Source organism: Coptis chinensis, chromosome 6 (genome assembly GCF_015680905.1).
Source record: "Coptis chinensis isolate HL-2020 chromosome 6, ASM1568090v1, whole genome shotgun sequence".
NCBI lineage: Eukaryota > Viridiplantae > Streptophyta > Magnoliopsida > Ranunculales > Ranunculaceae > Coptis > Coptis chinensis.
The window spans coordinates 96,720,201-96,745,800 of record NC_141461.1 but is presented as its reverse complement, the minus strand read 5'-3'; the positions used below and the strand labels follow the sequence as shown (position 1 = coordinate 96,745,800).

At 34.1% G+C, this 25,600-nt stretch overlaps 3 protein-coding genes and 1 non-coding gene across 10 annotated transcripts; all 4 read left to right on the top strand.

The window, feature by feature from the left end:
* The first annotated feature begins 982 nt into the window (after positions 1–982).
* On the top strand, positions 983–6,642 carry LOC147495832 (embryogenesis-associated protein EMB8-like). 6 transcript variants are annotated; one of them, XM_086564549.1, is made up of 8 exons: positions 983–1,441; positions 2,060–2,188; positions 3,077–3,208; positions 4,349–4,491; positions 4,632–4,729; positions 4,816–4,910; positions 6,040–6,093; positions 6,288–6,642. In XM_086564549.1, the coding sequence occupies exons 1-8, from the start codon at positions 1,028–1,030 to the stop codon at positions 6,486–6,488; spliced, it is 1,266 nt and encodes a 421-aa protein (XP_086420675.1). In that variant the 5' UTR covers positions 983–1,027; the 3' UTR covers positions 6,489–6,642. The 6 variants fall into 6 exon arrangements, with proteins under 6 accessions (XP_086420675.1, XP_086420679.1, XP_086420677.1 ...); XM_086564553.1 differs by having other exon boundaries at positions 1,303–1,441; positions 2,064–2,188; XM_086564551.1 differs by lacking the exon at positions 983–1,441 and adding an exon at positions 1,735–1,854.
* A 1,372-nt stretch (positions 6,643–8,014) lies between these two features.
* Positions 8,015–13,946, top strand: LOC147495831 (uncharacterized). The gene is given in 10 exon segments (XM_086566923.1): positions 8,015–8,236; positions 8,325–8,420; positions 10,608–10,667; positions 10,670–10,720; positions 11,073–11,190; positions 11,193–11,381; positions 11,788–11,878; positions 12,398–12,731; positions 12,955–13,103; positions 13,306–13,946. Coding segments are annotated over 10 exon segments (1,809 nt in total). The 5' UTR covers positions 8,015–8,032; the 3' UTR covers positions 13,823–13,946.
* A 567-nt stretch (positions 13,947–14,513) lies between these two features.
* LOC147495829 (ubiquitin-ribosomal protein eL40 fusion protein) lies at positions 14,514–16,997 on the top strand. Of its 2 annotated transcripts, none has more exons than XM_086564547.1 (5): positions 14,514–14,671; positions 14,765–14,851; positions 14,926–15,028; positions 16,626–16,692; positions 16,783–16,997. In XM_086564547.1, exons 1-5 carry the CDS (start codon positions 14,569–14,571, stop codon positions 16,807–16,809), a joined length of 387 nt encoding a protein of 128 aa, XP_086420673.1. In that variant the 5' UTR covers positions 14,514–14,568; the 3' UTR covers positions 16,810–16,997. The 2 variants fall into 2 exon arrangements, with proteins under 2 accessions (XP_086420673.1, XP_086420672.1); XM_086564546.1 differs by having other exon boundaries at positions 16,549–16,692.
* LOC147495830 (small nucleolar RNA snoR69Y) lies at positions 16,045–16,132 on the top strand. Its single transcript, XR_015200544.1, has one exon. It is a non-coding gene; the product is annotated as a small nucleolar RNA snoR69Y (small nucleolar RNA).
* Positions 16,998–25,600: the final 8,603 nt, after the last annotated feature.

The window sequence follows — 25,600 nt, the reverse complement described above, 5'->3', positions numbered from 1 at the left end:
CCGAGTCCGTCCCACGATGCTCCAAAGTGGGATGTGACACTCCTATAGACTATAGTTATATTTGACAATTGAATCTTGTCTTGCTGTCTCATAGCATCACCAATGGGATTGCGGAAAACACTTTAGTCCGAAAACACTTTAGTGTAAATTTACACAATTTTTACTTAAAAATCTCTATCAATTGAATGACTTAATTTAAAAGTGTTTAAATGATTGTTTAAACATGAACATAGTTTTACACATTTTCAAACTCAATTAGTTCTAACTATCCACTACCTCAAAAAGTGGACTCCAAAAGTTTTAATTCTCATTAATGGAAACCAACACCATTTGTTTTTGCACATTTTATTTTGTAAGAAGATTTCGTTGGTTCACTATTGAATGTGTTTTTTTACCCAACTAATTGTGTAAATCTCTTTTAAACGCACATATGGAGCCTACATGGCTGTATAAATTTACACAAACCCGTTGGTAATGCTCTTATACACGAGTTAAGCCTTCTCCGGCCTTACACACATCTTATGCACCATCTTCAGCCTTGATAAAATCGTTATCATGCTAAAGTTTTCTAGTAAAGTTGAGTAACTTCTATTTGACAAATGGGATCTTGTCGTGCAGTCTTATGTGGTGGGGAAGTTGCCTCACTATCCCCACCCAGCTTCGATATCTAGTAGAATGATGGTGGAGCAGATGTCAGGAAACCACCGATATCTAGCTTCAATATTTGCTGTGACCAGTTTTGCTTATTTTGGTGTGGTATACATCATGCTGCCTCTGGCAAAACCCATTCTCAAGTTTGTACTTGGCTTTTGTTCTAGTCAAGTGAGAAGAGCGAATGTTTTTGGGAGGGATGGGGGTACGTCTTTCAAAATGTAGTTTGGTAGGTCTCCCACTACTAACTGTTATTGGGTTTGGGTTGGACTCAAAACCTACCCGAGTCGCACTGTTTAATTGATTAAACAAAGACTGAATTGGCTGTATTATCACACCCACTCAATTTCATAAAAAGGCTCCACCCAACCAACCAATGGCGAGACCCACATCTATCAACTCCCGCCTTCTCCACTCTCACTCTCACTCTCACCATTCCCATCCTCAAAACTCCCCCTCTTTTCAACTCCATTCCTCAAAAAAACATCACCCTTCTCTTCACATAACCAACACCTTCACAACCATGTCACAAACTCTCGAACTAACTGGTGGAGCTCGTGATACTTACTTGTCCGTTTTCAAGTCACTCAACCTTCCATACAATCCTTTTCCTATTATCTGTTGGAACCGACACTTGGAGACGATATTTGCATCGTTTTATCGGTCTTTACCGGGTGTTAAGTTGCGTAGAGAGTGTCTTAGAACTGCTGATGATGGGTCTGTTTCTCTTGATTGGGTTGTTGGTGATGATTCTGCTTTGCCGGCTGAGTCTCCAGTTCTTATTTTACTGGTTAGTCCAAGAATTCATTTTTTTTTTAAATTAAATATTTGCTAATACTTTATGGAGTTTATTTATTTGAAACTACTTCACCAAGTGACAAAGTTTTTTTTTTTATTATTATTATTAAACTGATATTATGAGATAGGCCGGCTTGGTTTTATTATTGGATGGTCTGTAGATGGTGTGCATTATGCAATGAAACAAAAGAATGTCATTTCATAACCAAAGTGACATGTTTAATAGTGTAATATCATGAGATTATGAGTTGAGATTATTTAAGTTAAAATAAGTCCTTGTCTCTTCTTGAGGTGGTATATATGCAATAAACAAGTATTGGCTGGCTAACATTGGTATCAGGGTCAACCCTCCCATCCTAGGTTAGAACCTTGGAAGGGGGGATTAGGCTAGTTTTAAATGGCTTGGTATGTATGTTTGGGCATAGTACTAACAAAAAGGATTAGGTCAGTGTTGATACAGTGGTCCAATACTCCAATCAAATGAGGACTTCAACTCTGGAAGCCTGGTGGAATGCCACTTTAGTTGCAATTTGTTATCTTTTTTTTATCAATCCCCATGTTTTGATGTTCTTTTATACTAGTTAGAGATCACTAATGTATATTATTGCAGCCAGGTCTAACGGGAGGGAGCGGTGATACTTATGTTCAGCATATGCTTGTTCGAGCAAGAAGTAACAAATGGCGTGTCGTGGTGTTCAATAGCCGTGGCTGTGGGAATAGTCCTGTTACTACATGTCAGGTACTTGATTTTGATAGATTGAGAAATAAGCAAACTCATGTTTTGTTTAATCAGCCCAACAAACTTAAAAATTGCTAACAATCTACTCTTGTGTTTTGCGTGATCAGCCCAACAAACTTTAGTTTACTGTTTCCTCTTTTGCCTATATCTGTTCATGAAAGCCTCTCTTAAATACGCAGAAAACAGGAAAGTTCTGTTTGGCACGCGCAAATTTCATGCCTTGAGGCAACACAATATCCCTTCGCACTCCCTATGGAAAGTGTACCACGAAATATTTTTTTTGAGATCACAGTGGAAGTGAAGGAATCAAAACTTATGTGTGTGCGTGGTGTCGAGGGGTGTATAGAAATTTGATGGTTCACATGGAAAGTAAAATAAATAAAAACAAAAAGAATTGAAACTCACCATGAAGATTTTCATATGCTATTCGCGCACAGCCTAAATTCTAATTATCAAAGGCTCAACAAAGGCCAAGCAGTCTTTACTGCCCTGTTACTTAATGTGTTCAGTCTTCATTAAGCTCATGGACTAAATGCTCAGTCTCTGTAAAACTCATGCATTCCGATTGATTAAGTTATTTCTTTTGTTAATTTGCAAGTAACAATTAACAAACTAGAAAGAAACTGCTGCAAACTCTTTTTTTTTTGAGTTTCATAGTGTTTTGGGTTTTTCAAATTTAAGAGGAGAATTCTAGTAAAGATATAGTAGAGTAGAAGAGATTGAACTCAGCATTTCTTTTGTCTCTTTTAAATTGGTAAAACAAATGTTGCTAGTACAGTGCTGATAAAAATTTGCAGAGTCTACCATTTCAATGCTTAAACTTTGATAATTTCTTCACTAATTAGATGCATAGCAAGAATCATGTGATGACTGATCTGTGACATGCAGTTTTATTCAGCTTCATTTACAGAAGATCTTCGTGAGGTAGTTAATCACGTCAAAAGTCGTTTCCCAAGTTCAAACTTATATGCCATTGGTTGGTCTCTTGGAGCAAATATTCTTGTCCGGTATTTGGGTGAGGTAAAAATATTTCTGTTGCTATTGTTTTCATCTCATGGCTTCCAGGAGGTCCTTGCAGATTGCTAAAACTTCTTTATATTCCACAGATTCCTCTTCATGATTAGTTTTATTAGCTAGCGCCAAGAGTGTTTTTGTGTGGCTGCACATTTACTAACTAAACAAGTACTATAGTTTTGTGAATATGACATCTCTTATGCTTTTGCAATAACCAGCAAATTTGGATAGTTTTTATTTATTTATTTATTTGTACCTGTAGGGGTTAGGCAGACCCCAAATTGTATTGAATTCAAAATCTTGCATACATGACACCCCTAGTATTTATCCTCCCCTAGTACATATAACTTTTCATCTAGTGGAGGGGTACTAATGTACTATACATAATACTAATTTGACTAGGCGATGTGGTCAGCAGCTCTGTTATAACAACTTAGTCTTAGTAGACTGTATCACATTCTGACAATACCAAGGACAAGTCTCCTTATCCTTTAAAATGTTAGCTCTTAAAGAGTCAGTGTTGATGAGTGCCTTCTTGATGTTCAGTGATGCAGCAGGCTGCAATCCTTCCTCTAGGCCTTGTAGTTCCCACATAAGTACTTACCTCTTCCCTAGATGTGCCTTTGAGCGTCCATGAGTACAGCGTTCCATAATAGTCCTCCAAAACTGAATGAGTTTGCTTGCAGAAACCATCTGTGTTGATTATGATTGTCCCTTCTTGTGGCCCGTTCAAGCTGCAAAAAGTTGGCACTATAGGTTTGGATCCCATCTGATCAAGGATACACCTAGAAACAGTGAGTCAGGAGCTTTCTTAAGAACTTACTTCATATACATCTTCAATTTCTTGAGCAAATCCTAGTGACATGTTGAGTGTGTTTCTTACCCTTGAATCTTCTGCAGTTCCTTTCATTCCACAGTGCATCCTACTACACACACCATGCTCCTGATGATATCTGATTCTGTAGTATTAGTTCTTGCTCTTCTCATCATATTCAACCACTCTCTGTTAGAGTTCTGACCTGCTGCACCTAGTCCTAACAAGTTTGGATAGTTAATGTTGCTCATTAAGCTTTTATTTTTTTAAATACACAGCCTCATCATATTCCGTTGGTCATGCACGGTTTTAGTTTTACCGTGTTTTTTCAGGAATCCGATAATTGTTCTCTCCGTGGCGCAGTATCCTTGTGCAACCCTTTTAACCTGGTCATTGCAGATGAGGATTTTCATAAAGGATTCAACAACATATATGACAAAGCTCTTGCTAGATCACTCGCCAAAATTTTCAAGAGGTAATTATGAGGTAACTTTGTTTCAGTTCAAATTATATACTAAACATGAAGTCATACATTAGGTATAAATGTATAATACAGAGATGCTTTTAAAATGCTCATAAATACTGCTCTAACATTATACAACACGGGATTCACAGGCATGCTCTTCTATTTGAAGGCATAGGAGGTGAATACAACATTCAGCTTGCTGCCAATGCCAAGTCTGTCAGGGATTTCGATGAAGGAATAACACGGGGTATATGTACATTTTAAAAAATACTTATCTTTAGCCATATAGTTGCACACATCTATGCTAAGGGCAAAATCTATCACTCCCTGCAGTTTCATTTGGTTTCAAGTCAGTGGATGACTACTACTATAACTCAAGCAGCTCAAAATCTATAAAGGATGTGCGTATACCTTTGCTTTGTGTCCAGGTAATACCTTGTTGCATCTCATTAAGATAAGCAAATGATTTAGAACCTCTTAACAGGATTTTAAATTCTACTCTGTAGCATTGTTTTGCTGAAACAAAATCTTCATGTCACTTTTTGGGACACAAGTAAGTATTATAAAATAATAAGAGGGGTACAGCACAAAAATTGAAATGATCTTAGAGTTACACCTTGACTCTACGTTTGTTTGTTTTATAAGACCGAAGCATAAAAATCCATGCTATTCAGCTTCCAATCATTTGAACTAATAGCATATTCTGAGAAACCATGATTTTCTCCTGCTGTAGTGAAAGCTAGATTCACTAGGAAAAAGGATGACTAGATTATGTGTTCTGTTCCTTTCCATACTACTTTAATTTCATATCCCTTTCAACTCATTATGTTCTGATTCATATGCTGCAACTGTTTTATATATTGTGTAACAAGAATGGGATTGTTTCTTAATTTTTAATTCCAAGATTTTGAGAACGAAAGTTGTCTAACCGCTTGAAACCAATTAGACATCACAGACAAAGCAAACGGCCATGCACACGCACGGAACAAATTTACTTGGCTCTAGAAGTTTGAGAGGCAAATATTTAATGCACTTCAATATTAGATATGATATGTGAATGTGTAATTGTTGTCGTATGTGTGCGACCTGCGTTCCTGTTGTGGGAGTGTTAGCTAGTCCACTTCATGTTTGTGGGAGTGTTATCTGAGTCCACTCCATCTTTGTGGTATGGTCTGTGCCTACCATGTGTTGGTATATAATGCGGAAGCTCACTCTATAAGTTTGAGCGTTTAGAGCAAGTGGTTCTCAACAGTAATCATATCTCACTGCTATAGAATCACATGTTAACAAGCGGTTGTAAAAGGGAGTATTGAAGTGGTTTCTCATAAAAAAAAGTGGTGTATTGGAAAATGGACATTAATACAACCTTCACATGTTATTGTTCATAACTCTATAAGTAATGATGTGATAAGAACAAAAAGTAGACAAGTCTCATTGCTAAGATATCTATCTGTATGATATTTCAATTGCTCAAAGTGAAAATGTGGACCATTATATTCGACATTAGTGTTCATACGACCAAAAATAAGAGAGTAATACTAATTCCTTGGCTCACAGGCTGCAAATGATCCAATTGCACCAGCTCGGGGTATTCCTCATGATGATATCAAGGTACATGTTTATCCAAGTCACACTGGCTACTTCTGCTTCTGACACTTAATCCTACACCTTCACAGTTAGACTTCACCTTGTGTGTCACTATGTTGATTATACCCATTTATTTTTCATCTTCTCAGTATCTTCTTCTAATATATATTCATCTGGAGATTTAATTCACTCTTATTCTTTTTTGAAACCTTTTTCAGGATAACCCCAATTGTGTATTAGTAGTTACTCCAAAAGGTGGTCATCTGGGATGGGTGGCAGGGGATGAAGCTCCATTAGGAGCTCCTTGGACTGATACTCTAGTAATGGAATTTCTAGAGCATCTTGAGAACGGAAGAACAAAGGATTTAGAATCTTCTAGTGCGTCTGGTCACACAATGATCTCGTCAACAGGCTTCTAATAGTCCGACCTGTAGGATAGCGTATTGGCTTCATTATTCATTCATTATGAAACAAAGCTATTTTTTTTCAAATAAAATTACACATGAATATATAATTTCGCAAGGTGTGAGGGAATGATATTTGGGATCCAACACTTTCTGAAGTATTTTTGAAGTGTTATTGACTCATTCTACAAACAAAGTTATGTGAAGCTTCAACACTCTCTCTAGTCTCTATTAACACTCAAATCAATCAAATAGCTCTGGTTTCATGGTTTACACACCTGAACCCCAACATAGACAAATATTAGTTTCATGTGTTTTGGAATGAATCCAATTAATGGCCCAAGTGATAATCCCCATGCTATATGCATTGTTCATTTGTTCCCCCAATTGGCCAAATTGATTGGTGCTATTTTCGCCCCAAAATAAGATAGAAATTGCGTCATTTATTAGTCAAGTTGTTTAGAGTTAAGAGTAGGGTATGCAAAATTGCAAACAATGTTCTAAAAATCTGGCTAGGCAGTGGCTGGGCGGTGTATAGCGAACTGATTTAGTATCTAATCATTGAAATAATCGGCTCCCCGAACTGATTTAGTATCTAATCATTGAAATAATCGGTGAGCCGATTAGACGGGCCTAGGCTGCTGATTAATCGGCCTAGGCAGGGCTGGACGGATTAGTTGGGCTGTGTTTTGGACTTTGTTAAGTAAAATTTATAAAATACAATCAAAATAAAAAGAAACTTAAGTTTTAAACAATCATATTACAAGCCCCACACAAAAACATAAAAAGTCCAATAGGACATGCTAACATAAAAGGTCCAATTGGGCAGGCTAAAATAGATCGTAGTCTTCTTCTTCGGTCCATGTTGCTCCACTCTCCATCTCTCGGGTAGGTAATTTTTTCTTCTTTTTTCTTAATCTTCCATTTCTTCTTCTGTAAAGGAAAAAAAAACAAATCAATTATAAATAAATTATAAACAGTATCACTCCAAGAATATGTTACATGCTATTGCTTAAATTTTGGACATAATAGACTTAAGTTAGTTAGTAAATTTACATACATAATAAGTTTGTGGACATACCACTATTTGCTGTCCACAAGACCTCATGTCCTGATTGGTGGAGAGACTGCCCAGAAAAACTGTTTAGCTGCCCAAAAAACCTGTTTATCTGTCCCACAAAGTGGCTGGACCAATGAGAATCTACTGTTTGTGGACAAGTCTGTCCACAAATTCGCTCTCATTTACATATATCACATAGTCTAAGCGCGTCTAGAAGGCCTAGGCGCTAGATGTTCTCCAACCGCCCTACTAATTTTCAGACCATTGATTTCAAATGCACTAGACTTGTTCATATTAATGGACCATGCCAGCCCAACTTATTGGGCCTCCTAAGCTTATTAATGGGCCCATACAAGAAAAATAAAACAGAAAAGCCCAATACCAACTCTGTGTTAAACCCTACTGGGAGGTTTAACACTTCCCCAAGAAAACAAAAGAAAATGTTCTACCACATACTAAACCACAGTTGTTAGTCTTGTTATATTATTATTATTAGGCAATGGCTGCTTCTGCATTAAAAAAAGCTTCGTATGCAGCCATCACAGTTGCAGCCACTTCATACTCCGTATTACACAATCGAGCTTACGCTGATAACTCACCCACTGTTGAGCCCCAACCAACTATGTCTGGTTTGGATGCTGACTCATTAGAAAGAGCTGCTAAAGCTAGTCGGAATATCAACAACAGTCGGCTTAAAAAACAGGTCTTTACTAACTGTTTTCTTTTATTTATTGATTTTTTTTAAAAAAATTTAAAGTGTTAAATTATTTTTTTGTTTTTCTGTTTGTTAGATTTTTGAAGTTATGAATCTGCAAGAAGCGACTCGTCTTGCGGAGTTGGATTTTGAGAAAGCGCAGTATCGAGAACATCAAGCTGAGCAAGACATTGTGAGTAAATTTTTTTAGTGGTTTTCTAGTTGTTGAGATCATGCGGCTGGCGGTGCAATACTAATTGCCAATTGGTTTTGAGTTGGATGCAGAAATTTAATAGTTTTAGAGACTTAGAAGTAGTAAAAACAAACTTGAGTGGGGATAATAGAATTTGCTATGGGCTCATTTTCATTATGAAGTCAGTGAAAGTATTAGTAGCAAAATAGTTGCTTTATGAGAATAGTGATAGAATGAGTGATGGAGAAAACACAAGAACAAGGACTTTGTGCGTGGTAGAGAAATATGTATGGAGTTTCATTTAACAGCATAGTAACTTATGGGTGGAGCCACCGGCCAAAAAATAAAATAAAATGGGACGGAGGCCTTGAAGTTTTAGGAATAGTTAGGTGCAATAGAAGGTTTCATACTTCAAAGTGCTTTAGGAAAGATTGGTTATTTCTCATTGTGAACGATGTGAAACTTTTCCTTCCTATTCACTTTAGGATGTTGAGAGGCAATTTTTTTCTGATTTGACAAGTCTGGGTGTCTAGATTTCATTTTAATATGCTCTCGAGTCAAGTGTTTGTGGTGGAAGAAGTTGTGGACGTGGAAGGACTTGCTTATTTTAATGGTTTCTCGGCATGTTCTTTTTCGTCTTTGTATGTGGGCCTTCCTATAGAAGTAGACTAGAAATATATGGCTACATGGGTATCCATGATTGAGCAGTTTAGGAAAAGCTTCGCAATGCGGAAGAGTTGGTTGCCATCTAGTGGGTTAGATTGACCCCTATTAACTTCTCTTTTCCTCTTTGCTATATTTGTTTACATAGAGCGCTAAAATCTCTTCCTATTTCATTACATCACTTCTTACTATTTTCTTTCTAAGCATCTTAGTCCCTTCCCATTTTATTTTCATTTCTTTTTACGGTTTTCTTTCGGTTGGTTTGGAGTGGGCCTGCCCAAACTCATAACTTGTACACCACGGATTTAGGCCCTCACAAGTCCCCTCATTAGGGCCCCTCCATCAATATACCTATGGTGTAGCACGTCGGCGGAAGCAAACAACAATAAATCAATAATAAATACATATTAGATTTGATTGAGATAAACACGTAAATCTATGGTTTAATTGTTCAACTAGAATAACAATTATTTAAAACAATTATTCAATAAAAACCATCTAACACTAAAGGCCTAGGATGCCTTTAAATAATACCACCTACTTCTAAATAGAATAGGACAACAAATTCGAAACTTATTAATAATCCTATTTCTTATACAAATAAAAACTACTAGAATAGAAACATGTTTAGTAATTACTAAACTAATACCTAAATAGGACTTAGGAACCCGTGGTTCAGCCATCATGGTTTCAGGATTGTGACAGAAGAGAGAATGTGAAAAGTGACTGCAATGTTGAAAACCCTAGGTTGCACCTCAATTATATGTATGTTCACTTGGCGGTATTAGTTGCATCCAAGTACTTACAAAACCCACATACTTGACCTCCACTACAAACTACAGCCACATGCTCAAACTAGATAAATGCTAACAAGTGGATATGTTTGACTTTTTACCTTATTTTCACATGAAGATCTTTGAGATTTCAGTTTCAAATACCGTGACAAAGTTTCTACTGTATCCGCCATGTGTGTCGTTGTTGCTATCTTCTGTAACACACTAAATGGTACAAGTGTATCAAAAGGGTAAAACGAAAGTGTGGTTTGGCACAAAGGTAAAGTTGCTCCACTGACCTGGATGTCATGACTTTAAACCACAGAAACAGCCTCTCCTCATGTGGGGGTAAGGCTGCGCTCATTTGGACTTCCCCAGAGCCTGCAATGGCGGGAGCTCCGCTTACTAGGCGCTGGGCTACACATTTTTCTTTAATAAAGGGGTCAAACATTGTTATTTCTCTCAAGTCTAATATGGGAGTGTGGCTTTGTTTTTGGTTAGGTCTGCAGTATGTTATTCACATTGAATTTGGAATAAACTATTGAAGTGAAGCTGGATCTTCACATATGGATTACATTGTTATAAATCTTTAGTAGAAGTTCAAAAAAATCAAATAGTCCTCTCAACCCTTAAGCCTTCAGGTCACGGTTGAAGGGTGGATGAGGGCTTGGTATTCTTTATTATTTGCTGATTTCTGCTGATTTATGGATTTTTTATTATTTCATGACAATGAGCTATATTGCAATGGCAGGAGAGGCAACGGAAAATGGCTGAAGAACAAAGAAATTTGCTAGCACAACAAAAGCAAGCAAAAAAGCACAACATTTCGCCAAAAAAGATGAGTTTGACAGAAAGAGAATGCAGGTATCAGGAGTCACATTTTGATTGAGTAATGTCATTGGAACAAAAATCTATATGATAAGGGTGGGGGTGGGATGTTTTCTGAACTCAAAGACAAAAAGATAAAAATCGGGTTTGATTGGGTCTCTTAAATATGATGAATGGCTGCTTTTAGGTCTAGTCTTTATTGTAGTGGAAACGTGACACAAAAAAGATGTAAATTAATGTAAATTCTTCAAAATAGCAATGCCCTGTCCTTCAAAATAACAATGGCAAATCAAATCCTTCAAATTATAACTATGGAAGTCTTGCCTCGTGTGTTTTCTTTTGGTTTTGCTAATGGCTTGCTGCATTCATGCATTTTTTCTTTTTGTAGACCGAGCATGAAACCCAAAGGTCACAAAACGCTGAATTCGTTAAGATGCAAGAGTTGTCCTCTGAGCGAACAGAAAAAGCTAGGCGTACTTCAGAAGAACAAATCCAAGCTCAGAAGCCATCACGGAGAAAGTGAAAGCTGAAATAGAACAAGAAACAATCAGAGTTAACACTATGGCTGAAGCTGAAGCACGGGCTCTTGAGAAGAAGTTAACTGAAGAACAGAAAATGAGAACGCTTGAAGAAGAATTGAAAGGGGAAAAAGATAAGTGGCTTGCTGCTATTCACACAACTTTCAAGCACATTGAAGGTGTGAAATTATTATTCTGTCCTCTGTTTGATCTTATTTTGCCATATGGATAGTATGTTAATCAGAGTCATGGAAATTAGCTGAGCCAGCAGATATTGTCCAAATGGCTCTATAAGCTGTTTAAAAGTGTAATTGTATTCGTTTTGGTAGCTATATATACTCACAGGTTTTACTTTTAAGCACTAAATTGTGTTCTCTGCTACTTGGCATTCAATTTTGATTCTGGTATCTTCCTGAAGTTACATGTTCCATAATATTGTTTCGATGCAGAGAAGAATAGTTATTCCATGCTGTTGATATGAAATGTTTAGTGAACAAAATGGATATGCATTTTTGTTGCTCTCTCCAATAATAGTAATTTTGTTGGAACATGAGAATTTATTGATCATTGAACAACAATTTGCAGATGGTGTGTGGGTATTATTGACAGACCGTACTAAATTAATCATGGCTGTCGGAGGAGTTACTGCAGTAGCTGCTGGAGTTTACACGACTAGGTGTGAGTTATATATTATCATTATCTTCTGTTTGACTTGATTTTATTGCTTCCAAAATCTTGCAAGGAACGGATTGTAACTGTCGTGATTTTATGTCACGTGCCATTATTGTAACTAGTAACATTTTTACTTGCTTAAGATTAATTCATTGTTATCGGAATCACATGCTTTTTTACATAAATTTCTAGTCGATCTGTATGGACATGATTCGAACTCTCGGACATTATGTTTTGAGGCCGAGGGAGTTAGGAAGGCAGTTTCCCAGGGTCTTTCTCTGGTGTTGTCGCATAAAACACCAATTAAATTGTGTAACGAGGGGAATATATTGACGCAAGTTTTTAATTTTCCCTTTATCTATTTTGATAGGAAAAGGGTAAAAATTGGAAATATTTTGGCTGTGATCATATTTTTACATGCCATGTTTATCCTCTCCTCCTGGCTAAAAGTGCCTCCTTTTAATGTACCTTCTAATAGCTTCGCACTGCCTAATATACAATGAATTTTCCTTTCTATTTTCAGAGAAGGTGCAAGAGTAATGTGGGGTTACATAAACCGGATACTGGGCCAGCCTTCCTTAATTAGAGAATCATCAATTGGCAAGTATCCCTTGTTAGGGCCACTCTCTCGTGCTTACAATAAGGGGTTGAAAACTATTTCTGGTAGTGGAAAAACAGAAAGTAAACCAAGTTTGGAAAATATTGTTCTCCACCCTTCTTTACGTAGGAGGATAGAGCAACTTGCTGGAGCTACTGCAAATACCAAGGCTCATCAGGCACCATTTCTTAACATGCTATACTATGGGCCTCCTGGGACTGGCAAAACTATGGTTGCAAAGGAGATAGCGCGGAAATCGGTATCTCATTATCTTTTGTTTCTTGGATTTATTTTTATAATAGTATCTGTCACAAAATATGATATATTTTTTCTTACTTGAGTTTGTGTTTAATTTTTTATCACGCCCCTATATTGAAAACACTGTTTATAATTTATGATGTTCCCTATCATTAAAGCTTTCAGTCTTCTCTCATTTATTTCTGATGTGGGTGTTTTTTATTTTTTGTTGTTGTTGTTAAAAGGGTTTAGATTATGCCATGATGACGGGTGGAGATGTTGCACCCCTGGGTGCAGAGGCTGTTACCAAGATTCATCAGATATTTGACTGGGCTAAGAAATCAAAGGAAGGCCTACTACTCTTTATTGACGAGGCCGATGCTTTCTTATGCGAGTAAGTTTCTATCCACCTGACTTGTATTTACCAGTGTACTTTGAGGCTTGAGTATAGCTTGTGATGTTCTACCTCCTATTATTATGAAGTGTTCCCTTAAAAGTGATTGACAGTTTGTACTTCGGAGCTAGTTCTCCACAGAACATTCCAGTTACAATTGTTTTATACTCTCATACTCTTTTGTATTGAATTTCAATGCCAGGCGTAACAGCATCCATATGAGTGAAGCTCAACGGAGTGCTCTCAATGCATTGCTCTTTCGAACAGGAGACCAATCACGAGATGTAGCTCTTGTGCTCGCAACCAACAGGCCAGGTGATCTTGATAGTGCTGTCACAGACCGTATAGACGAGGTGATTGAGTTCCCTCTTCCAGGGGCCGAGGAACGGGCGAAGTTGTTGACTCTCTACTTGGACAAATACCTATCTGAGAAAGATGATCCCAAGTCTTGGTGGCAACCATTCAAGGGCAAGAAATCAAAGAAAATTGTGAAGGATTTGCCTCAAGAAGTAATTTGTGTGGCTGCTCGAAAGACAGAAGGGTTCTCTGGTCGAGAGATAGCAAAGCTTGTGGCAAGTGTCCAAGCATCCGTCTACGGAACCCATGACTGCGTACTAGATTCCCATCTATTCATGGAAATCGTAAATTTTAAAGTTGCAGAGCATCAACAGAGGATAAAGATTGCAGCAGCTGGTGGTGTTGTGAAACCAAGATCATAAAAAACTATTGCCATTAACTCATTATGTATTATAGTTCCTCCCTTTGAAATTTGTAAATTTATTTGTACTTTGGTTAATCGAATACTTTAGGAAGTAGAAGATTCAATTCATTCCCAGTGGGCTATTTCTAAGTTGTGATTATACTCTATCTAAACCAAGGCCCAAAATATTGCCAATATATATTGTTTTTTTGGTAGACCGATATGGAAATATATCTCAACTGAATATTGAATTTTTTTTTTCTCAATATATATTGTAATTTCTAATATAACGATATATATCAATTGATATATACGATATATCTGATATAAATTGTTGATTTTGATCGATATTGTTGACTTTGACTGATATATTGACGATATTTTTGATATAATCGACAATATTTTTGATATATTGACTTATAAAACAAAATTTTAACTGGTCAACAAAAAAATAGATATCTCTGATATTTTTGATATATATTGGTTTTTGAGTATATCGAAATATTCACTGAATTCGATATTTTAGGCTTGATCTAAACAACATTTTGATGAAAGCAAATAACAGAGATCATCAATCAATCTCGAGATGCGTTTTAAACTATGGGCTCGATTGACATAGTAAATGGACCAGGCTTTTTTTTGAATGTCGTGTAAGCCCATATCCATGAACATCCAAAACCCTAATCCAAAAACCACTATAAAAACTCATTATCAAATGCAAAAACAGAAGACAGAAAAAAAAAGTGAGCAGCAGCAGCAGAAAAAATGCAGATCTTCGTGAAAACCCTAACAGGGAAAACAATAACCCTTGAAGTTGAATCAAGTGATACCATTGACAATGTCAAAGCCAAGATTCAAGACAAAGAAGGTTTATATCTTTCCTTTAAAACTCTCTCTCGTTAAACCCTAAACTTTTTTTTTTTTCATTTCTGATTTGTTTATGTTGTTGTTATTTGTTTAGGTATTCCTCCGGATCAGCAAAGGTTGATATTTGCTGGGAAACAGTTGGAAGATGGAAGGACTCTTGCTGACTACAACATTCAGAAAGGTTTGTTGAATAAAGATTTGTTTTTTTTTAATTGAGTAATGAAGTGTTGATTACTTATGATTGGTTTGGTGTAGAGTCGACACTGCATCTTGTTTTGAGGCTTCGTGGTGGAATTATTGAACCGTCTTTGATGGCTTTGGCTAGGAAGTATAATCAAGACAAAATGATCTGCCGCAAGTATGACTTTCTTTTACCATTTTATTTTTTATATTTTTTTTTATGTATGTGAGTTTTGGTAGAATATAGGTTATGTTTTTTTTTTGTTAAAATGTTATATATGTAAATCAGTTAAATCAATCATACTAGTTGGGTTTAATTGCATTTATATTATCAATGCAATTGTTAGTAATTTTAGAAGCCCTAGAGAAATTTAAACAGAGTTATATGTTTTGGATTTGCAAAGTGTATTTCTTCAGATGAATGGTCTAGTCCCATTCATTTATAACTAAGGAAAGGAAAATGTTTTTGTACAAGTGTGCTTAATTGTAGTGAAGTTATGATGTGCTTGAAAATGATAATGAAGTCTATGCTAATGAGATTAGTTGTGTTTTACATCCAGATCTGAACCAAATTTAGGTTCTTTTTTGGTGACTAATTAGCCAATTACATAAGGGCTTTATTGGTTCTATATATGTGACTGGTCAGTAAGCGCACCTATATGAATTTGGTATATGTGCACCATGAAGGAGACTACGTTTGGTTTCTTGATAGGTGGACATCACCTACAAAATGTCTTTGTTGAGTATTAAGGTTATGATCTGATAGTGATAGTGGTGTCTATAATTTTGCTAGGCTTCTTTTGTGAGTATTGGGATGCCCAACTTTGATTGCCTCCAAGTGGCTCTGTTGTTGAGGTGCTATTAGCCAATTAGAATCTGTCGGGATTAACTTCAAGGCTGATTGGACATTTTGTGACATCGGGAGTTTATGTTGTGGCAGCATTTGGTTAAAATGTTGAATCATCCTACTCTAAACCGTTGACCGAAATGCAAAAATGTATTTTGCAACAGCTAAAATGAATTCGTTGGGTAGAAAAACAAATTTGGCATTCTTTTGTAAGGAGAGGAGACGATGTGTTTTGATTAAGAGATCCTAGTCTTTGATACAGTTGTAGTCTCTTTTAATGTGGTTTTGATGCTCTATGGAACTCACATGTAACTACACCCACAAGTGTCCTATGAAAAATACTTGGTTATCTTTGCAATGATGACAAATACTAATCCCAGCTCGTTGAGGCCTTTGTGGTCAGGGAGAAGATTTCGTACCATGTCTGAGCAAATTTTTGGTGGTTGAAATCCATTAAAATGAATAAATTTACCTGCATTTTTCAACTAAGCTGTTATAGCTTGCCACATTTAAGACAATGCTAAAACATAGAGTAATTTACCTTTATATTAGGAGTTACAACCTATCTCAGCTCGTCAAGACTTTTGTGGTCAGGGAGAAGAATTTGTTCTGTCTGAGCAAGTTTTAGATGGTTGAAATTCATAATTCATAAAATTATTGTGTACATCCATATTCTAGAAACAGTATGTAACTAAGTATTAATCTCAATTTTGGTTTGGGTATTGTTTGCTACGCATAGTTTACTGCACTGATATATTACCTGTAAATAATTTGGAGTCTGTTTTTGACCACTTGAAAACGAGTGGAAACCTACCTTCCTCACTTTTATTTTTATTTTTTTACATTATCAGACCATGCCTGTTCTGTTTTCGCCTGCAAAAAATCTGTTATGAGTTCTCTTACACAGCGATGTATTGTTTTTTGGCAGATGTTATGCGCGTCTTCATCCCCGTGCAGTGAACTGCAGGAAAAAGAAGTGTGGGCACAGCAACCAGGTACTTTTATTGCTACAGATCTATATGGCCTATCTTGTTACTTGTTTGTGGATTGCCCTATTTACAATGTTTTCTTTATTTGACTTGCAGTTGAGGCCAAAGAAAAAAATTAAATAGATCAAGTTTGTGGAGCTTGGTAAGGTGTTTGCTGTTGAGATAAAGATGTAATAGATATCTATTACATCATAGTCTTGAGGGTTGTTGGTGTAGGTTTTTTAAATTCTAAGAAATTTGTCATAAATCATTTTGAATTGTTTAAGTCTCGGTTGTTGCATTTGATATTTTAAGACAATTTGCTTGGTACATAGTTGCTGTTTGTTTTCGTTTATCTGTTTAATGTGTTTTGAATTTTTTTTTCCCATAATCAGTAATTACTTTATTTGATAAGAGTACCCATTGCTTTTGGAACTTGGACGTGTTTGATACTTCGATTGAATTGAAGAGTGAACTTGTCAAAAACGGGTCTCTAAGTGTTTACTTAATAGTCTTTTTCAATTTGACTTTTTATAACTGTCTGATAAGGATGTATGAGGATTGAATTGATATTTGTTACATTGATTTTTTATAATGAATTGGATGAGAAGATACAAAATGGCTATTTTCTTTTCAATACTTTCTAAACTGGAATCATGAAAACATTGCTTATCATTTATTTTCAGCAATTTTTTTTCTTTATTTCTTTTAGAGGTGTTCGAGGGACATTTTATAAAAACATGTAAATAAACTCAAATTTATTAGGGCATTTATAAGTTTTAGATTAGGCTATAATTATAAATTCAAATTCATTAGGGCATTACAAACTGTTTTTAGTTGGTCTACTCCAAAAGCTCAACAACTTGAACTCTATTTGATCGACTAATTCATCAATTTTTGCCATATAGTAGTCCTTGGGATATTGCTTATTGACATTACGCAAACTCAAAGTTTTCCATTCTTTTTTGGGACAACAATAATATTTGCTACCCATTCTGAATTATTGCCTAATGGTCCCATTCTTCAGCATTTTCTAAATCTCTTCTTGCATCGCATTTTCATATATCGGCCTGACTCTTCTATGTTTATGATGGATTAGAATTGCTCTTTTTCTCATGTTTAGTTTATGAGAACATATAAGAGAATCGATACTAGGAAGATTGGCCATCGACCAAGCAAACACATCTTTATTTGTCTTCGTGAACTCTATCAAATCTTGCTTGATCTTTGAATTCATCTCTGTGCCAATGAAAGTGTAGCAACTTTCATTGTCCTATCCGATATTCACTTTTTGTACTTTTTCAATTGTTTTGCTTGGAACCATTTCTATTTCTTGTCTTCATCTCTGAGGTGAATCTAAAATCCTCTCGATGTTTACTTGTATCGGCTTTTAGAGATGAAGATTGTTAATTGCTATTTAGTGCTCTCTGAGACGCCCCCAGTATTTACTTGCTTCTCTCTCATCATACCTTTGACAGTAACAAAGTTATATTTTTTGGATTATGACTGATCACCTCTTCTTTCATGTAATCCATGAGAATTCAAAAATATAATAACTTGGTAGAAAGTATTTGGAACTGCTCTCATAGCATTATCCACTTTCTTTCCAAAATGACATTATGATCTGAATGATGCTTAATAACTATAAATTTAGTCATAATCGTCTGCGGACCAGCTCTCACTAGTAATTTAATTTCTCCAGCTGGCCTAGTGGAGCTTCCATTGAAATCAAATAGATAAAATTGTGGTTCTTTCAGATGTGACTTATCAAATTCGATGCCGGAAAGCTTTCCAAAAAGAATGTTCACCGAAGCTTCCATCAACCAACACCCTTTGTACATCATATCATGATATCCTCAAAGTAATTAACAAAGCGTTATCATGAGAAAACATTACCTTGGATAGATTATCGGGGACAAACATAATTGCTCTCGATATGCTTGCCGATACTAGGGTAGGGTTCACTCTGGTATCGGTTCGACATTTACTTCTAGTACTTCCTTGATTTGAGACCTTCGAGAATCTTGTCTCTTATAATTTTTTTCTCGTGGGATGACCCTTTGTATATCATGTTGATTACCCCAGGGGCTTATCATTCACCATAGCTGTTATTTCAAGCCTAGCATCGGCTCTGAACTCCTTAAGCTTTCCATCCCTCATTAATCTGTTCACCTCTCTAATCAACTGCGTACACTTGTTTGTCTCGTGATTCTTGACTTTATGGAAGTTACAGAATGGTCTATCTCCCGAAGCTTATGCACGCATCCTCCTTTCCAACATTATGATCTTTTAAAACCTAATTTGGACTTGCATTCTTCATCTCTTGATTCTCTTTAATTAATAGTGCATTTTGTTTTTCAACCTCCCTCAACCTCTTCGACACTTTTTGAAGTGAAACTTCTGTTTCATTGTTTTCTTCTTGATACCGCTTACTTGTTGAAGCTTTTGTATTCCTTTGTCTGTGATTGATTATCATTATCCACTCACTTGTTGTTTGTTCTTTTCTTTAGAGCCATTGTGATCCAATTTCCAATCCACTAATCGCTCTTCTTTCACCCAAACTTAGAAAACAACAGATTCGAAATCGAATAAGAAGAAAATTTAAGATTTTCTTGTTCTCGATGCATAAACGGCGCCAATGTGATGTTTTAGAACAATTTTGTTAATTGTTCTAAGATCACTTTCAATTAATACTTGTGATTGAAGATGAATGATGGAAATATAATTTGAATGATCAAAGAAGATTGATTTTGGAATTGAATGATTTTATTGAGTAAAGAAGCAGTTACACACTCATGAATTAGCTCTCGATACTCACTCTAATATTTTTAGAAAATAAAAGTGGTTCATGAATTTCAGATTTTGTTTCCTTCTTGATCTTCTCTTTATATAGTGTCACCATCTCCCGTCATTGATCAACACGTGTCCATTTTATTTCTTTTCTTTTCCCGTTTATTACCTGCAAATATTTGAAATATAGAGAATATCCCGAAATATCGACCCTTATGTTGATATCTCAAGCTCTGAAAATATCAGATAAAATGCCAAGAGGCACGATATTTTCCCACTACACCAATCACTTCTTAATTTGTGGAACATTTTGTTTTGCAAAATTTTCCAAAAGAAAAGTTTCCAAAACAGAAATTTACAAATTTACTTCTCATTCCAAGCTACCAAGCGGAGCCTTCTTACAATAAATTTTGAAATCCAACAGCAAATTTTTTTAAATGCAGGAAGCAGCAGTCTATGTGGTCCCATGTTGTATGAAACGGTAACACGTGTTAACTCATCTAACGATGGGTATTGGATAATTGTTTGATCGTAATTTCGGACATGGGGCCATTGGTCGAGTTGGGCTGATTGTGGTGGACTGAAAGTAGTCTGAGATAGTGAGATCTCAGAAGCATTGACAATTTGACATATATTGAACACGCAAAGGTAAAGGTAATACCAAATGCCAATTATTAGCATGCACTCGTTTTTAGGGATGTAAACTAGATTTTGGACCCGGACATATACGCCCGGGATCTATTAAATATTTTGTGGGCTGAAAATGCTTTACAAAATGTCTCACACACATTTTCGAATCAGAATATATTTTTATTGAAAATAAACCGAAATACATTAATGACCAACAATTATGGTGTATAAGTACTTGGAAACTAATTAAGAGATCAAATTGAGATAGCTTCATCACTTTGTGGTTTAGGATATTAATCCGTAATTTCAAATAAAATCATCTTAAACTCGATCTATCTTGTATAATAGTTTTATTATATTTATGGTGATTTAGCGGCAAATTTTCGAATCAGAATATATTTTTATTAAAAATAAACCGAAATACGTTAATGAAAGCAAATGATTATGGTGCATAAGTACTTGGAAACTAAGGGATCAAATTGAGATAGCCTATTCACTTTGTGGTTTAGGATATTAATCTATAATTTTCAAATAGAATTATATTAAACTCGATCTAGCTTGTATAATAGTTTTCTTAGATTTATGGTGATTTAGCGGCAAATTTTTGAATCAGAATATATTTTTATTGAAAATAAACCGAAATACGTTAATGAGCAACGATTATGGTGCATAAGTACTTGGAAACTAATGGATCAAATTGAGATAGTCTATTCACTTTGTGGTTTAGAATATTAATCTGTAATTTTCAAATAAAATTATTTTAAACTCGATCTAGCTTGTATAATAGTTTTATTAGATTTATGGTGATTTAGCGGTAAATCATCACCGTTCGGCTTACGTACTAATGTGTACAAATCACTAAAACATATTGATTATTTCCATATTCTCAAATAATACACTACTCCCACTTGAAAAGATTTATCATATGAACGTGTCCTACTTAGCGTGTGCCGTTATATTAAATTATTAAAAAAATATTAAGAACTATGCATAGTTATGAGATATGAAAATTATATTAATTACTCATTTAAATTTCTTGCACCACTCTCTATAAAAGGAAGCACCAAATATTGATAAAACTAATCGACTTTTTTATTGTTAGGTTTAATAATTGAAGTTTTGTGAGAATGCCCAATCACGTGAAGATAATATTGAAGATACTTGAATAGCAAGGTATTCCCAATCACAATAAAAATAATTATTATAAACACTATTTAAAATGCAAAACTATATTTTGTCGATTGAAAATCATAAACTTGGTGCAAATGCGATTTGTATCCATATTTCGATTTTTTTATTAATTACTTTTTAAGATTAGTTTAATGCTTGATTTTGCATCAAGTTTCGATTTTCCGTTAAATATTATTTGAGGTTAGTTCGATGCATTTGCATCCAGTTTTTTTCGTTCCCCATTAATTGTTTTTTGTCGTTAGTTTCATTCAATATTATATATATTTTAAAATATTTGTCATTATTGTTTTGCCGTTTTTTTTTTTTCATTTTATATTATATATTTTGTATAATTGTTTTTAACTATGTTTTGAAGCCATGTTAAGGATATATTCTAAATAAGTCGGTGTTTTATCATAGATACTAAAATTGTATGATTTATAATAGGGAATTAGTTTATACAAATCACCTATTTTTTAGCAATTTTTTTTTTTTTTTTAATTTGATCAGATATAAATTAGTTTTTACAAATCACCTATTTTTTAGCAATTTTTTTTTATTTGATCAAATTGAGATATGAGATATGAAAATTATATTAATTACTCATTTAAATTTCTTGCACCACTCTCTATAAAAAGGAAGCACCAAATCTTGATAAAACTAATCGACTTTTTTTTTTATTGTTAGGTTTAATAATTGAAGTTTTGTGAGAATGTCCAATGCGGCGAAGATAATATTGAAGATACTTGAATAGCAAGGTATTCCCAATCAAAAAAGAATTATAATAAACAATACTTAAAATGCAAAACTATATTTGTCGAGACATTTATTCCCCCTACATAAAATACAAATATATTTTAGGGTTATTAGTTCAATGCATTTGCACCAAGTTTATGATTTTCCATTAATTATTCTTTGAGGTTAGTTTAATATAGTATGTTGCATCCCGTTTCTAATTTCTCATTAATTATTCTTTGAAGTTAGTACAATGCAGTTGCATCAAGTTTTCGATTTTCCGTTAATTATTATTTGAGGTTAGTACAGTGCAATTACATCCACTTTATGATTTCCCGTTAGTTATTCATTAAAGTTAATTCAGTACGTACAGTTGCATCCAATTTTTGATGTTTCGTTAATTAGTCTTTGAGATTAGTTCATTGCATTTGCATCCAGGTTCAAATCTCCCGTTAATTACTCTTTGAGGTTAGTTCAATATATTTGCATCCAGTTTCTGATTTTCCATTAATTGTTTTTCTAAGTTAGTTCGATAGTTTACAATTTCTATACAGTTTGCATACATGTAAGAGTCTATTTTTATAAACTCACTTTCGTTTTGGGTTCGTAATTACTTGTAATTACTCATATGAGAAGGCTAAAAAAGTTACTATTTATGCCTTGAGGTCAAGTCGCGATGCGGTTACATCCGACTTCGATTTCTAGTTAACCATTTTTTATGTTATTTCAATGCATTTGCATCCAATTTTTGATTTCCGTTAGTTAATATCGATTTTAGTTTAATGCTTGGTTGCATCCAGCTTTTTAGTTTTTCCGTTAATTATTATTTGAGGTTAGTTCAATGCGTTGCATATAATTTTAGATTTTATGTTAATTGTTCTTTGAGGTTAGTTCAATGCATTTGCATCAAGTTTTCGATTTCGGTTAATTATTTTTTTGAGGTTAGTTCAATGCGATTACATCAAATTTATAATTTTCCGTTAATTATTCATTTAGGTTAGTTGGTCGCAGTTTTATCCATTTTTAATGTTTCATTAATTAGTCTTTGAGATTAGTTCATTGCATTTGGATCCGGTTTCCGATTTCCATTAATAACTCTTTAAGGTTAGTTAAATACATCCGCATCTAGTTTCTGATTATTTATGCTTTGAGGTTAGTTCGATATAATTATATATAGTTTTTGATTTTCCGTTAACTATTCTTTGAGGTTATTTCAATGCATTTGCATTTAGTTTTCAATTTCCCACCAATTATTTTATGAGGTTAGTTCAATGCAGTTGCATTCGGTTTTTGATTTTATGTTAATTATTTTTTGAGATAAGTTCAATGCATTAGCATTCAGTTTTCGGTTTTGCATTAATTATTATTTGAGGTTTGTTTGATGTATTTGCATACCATTTCCGATTTTCCAATAAATATTTTTCAAGGATTTGCATTCAATTTCTAATTATCCGTTAGTTACTCTTTGTCATTAGTTTAATGCAATTTGCATAAAGGTTATGATTTCCCATTAATTACTCCTTGAGCTCAATTATGTATTTGAATCCAGTTTCCAATTTCCATATAATTATCCAATGTGGTGTGTAATACCAACTTCTACTGATCCATCTGTAGTGTCATTGAAAATATAACATAAAAAGTAAATTATATTTAATTTACTATGTGGGATCATCGAAGATTATCTAGTTTCCGATTTCTCGTTAATTATTCTTTAAATTATGCATGACTCACTATGTGAAATCTTCAAAGATTATCTACGAATGGGTGTTGTTATATTAATTATTCAAAAAAATATTTGCAAATATGCATAACTATTATATATTAATATTATATTGATCACTCAACCAAATTTCTTATAACGTGAAAACCTCACTCTCCATTAAAAAAAAATAACTCACCTTTGATAAAATTCTTCAACTTCATTTTTTTGTTTAATAATAGAAATTTGATTGAATTTTTGTGAGATTGCCTAATAAGACGAAGTTCATATATATTGAAACTACTTGAATAGCAAGGAGTTCCCAATCATACGGAAAGAGATAAGATAAACATCATTTTAAATGCAAAACTATACTTATCGAGACATTCCCACAACATATAACCCAACTATGTTTTGAGGTTAGTTTAATGCATTTGCATCTAGTTTCTAATTTTTCGTTATTTATATTTTGAGGTTAGTTCAATGCAGTTGCATCCAATTTCCAATTCCCATTATTTATTTTTTGAGATCAGTTCAATGCAGTTGCATCCAGTTTCTGATTGATCATTAATTATTCTTTTCGGTTAGTTCAATACATTTGCATCAAATTCCCAATTTTCTATTAATTGTTTTTTGAGGTCAGTTCAATGCATTTGCATCCAGTTTCTGATTTTCCGTTAATTATTCTGTGAGATTAGTTTGATGTATTTGCATCAAGTTTTCGATTTCTCGTGTTTATTATTTGATAAAGTTGCATTTGCATCTAGTTTCTGATTTTCCATTAATTATTGTTTGAGGTTAGTTCAATGAGTTTGCATCTAGTTTCCGATTTCCCGTTAATTATTTCTTGAGGTTTTGCATCCAGTATATTTTTTGAGATTAGTTCAATGCAGTTGCATCTGGTTTTCGATTTTACGTTAATTATTTTTTAAGATTAGTTCCACGCATTTGCATTATGTTCCCAATTTATAATTAATTTTTCTTTGAGGTTAGTTCAATCTGATTTGCATACAGTTTTTTTGATTTCCGTTAATTTAATCTTTGAGGGTTAGCTCAATGCATTTGCATCCAGTTCGATTTTCCGACAATTATTTTTTGATGTTAGTTTGATGTATTTGTATCCAAGTTTTGATTTTCTGTTAATTATTCTTTGAGATTAGTTTAATGCAGTTGTATCCATATTCTGATTTTGAGATTTTCTATTAATTACTTTTTAAGATTAGTCTAATGCTTGCATTTGCATTTGAGGTTTTCGATGCATTTGTTCCCCATTAATTGTTTTTTTTGTCGTTAATTTCATTCAATATTATATATATTTTAAAATATTTGTCATTATTGCTTTTGCCATTATTTTTTTTTTCATTTTCTATTATATATTTTGTATAATTATTTTTAACTATATTTTGAAGCCATGTTAAGGATATATTCGAAATAAGTCGGTGTTTTATCATAGATACTAAAATTGTATGATTTGTAATAGGAAATTAGTTTATACAAATCACCTATTTTTTAGCATTTTTTTTTTATTTGATCAAATATAAATTAGTTTTTACTAATCACCTATTTTTTAGCAATTTTTTTTATTTGATCAAATATATAAGAATTGGAACACTAAAAGTGTTTGATTCATATTTCTACAAATCACCTATTTTTTTAGTAATTTTTATTTATTTGATCAAATATATAAGAATTGGAAATACACTCAAACTCTCCAAATATAAGAATTAGAAATACACTCAAACTCTTCAAAGATCTTTCATATTAGAGTGCCACATAAGATAGAAAAAAAAGCTAACTCTCATATTAGAGTGCCACATAGGAGAGAGAAAATCCTTCTTTAAAGGTCTCTGTTTTAGTATATAGATAGTAGATATTACCCATGGGTACGGGGTTTCATGAGGATCCGACCCT

Coding starts and splice junctions, on each gene's coding strand:
- LOC147495832 (XM_086564549.1), top strand. CDS start 1,028: ATGGCGAGACCCACATCTATCAACTCCCGCCTTCTCCACTCTCACTCT. Junction 4,911..6,039: donor TACCTTTGCTTTGTGTCCAG/GTAATACCTTGT, acceptor CTTGGCTCACAG/GCTGCAAATGATCCAATTGC. Junction 6,094..6,287: donor TTCCTCATGATGATATCAAG/GTACATGTTTAT, acceptor AACCTTTTTCAG/GATAACCCCAATTGTGTATT.
- LOC147495829 (XM_086564546.1), top strand. CDS start 14,569: ATGCAGATCTTCGTGAAAACCCTAACAGGGAAAACAATAACCCTTGAA. Junction 14,672..14,764: donor CAAGATTCAAGACAAAGAAG/GTTTATATCTTT, acceptor TTATTTGTTTAG/GTATTCCTCCGGATCAGCAA. Junction 15,029..16,548: donor GACAAAATGATCTGCCGCAA/GTATGACTTTCT, acceptor TTACATTATCAG/ACCATGCCTGTTCTGTTTTC.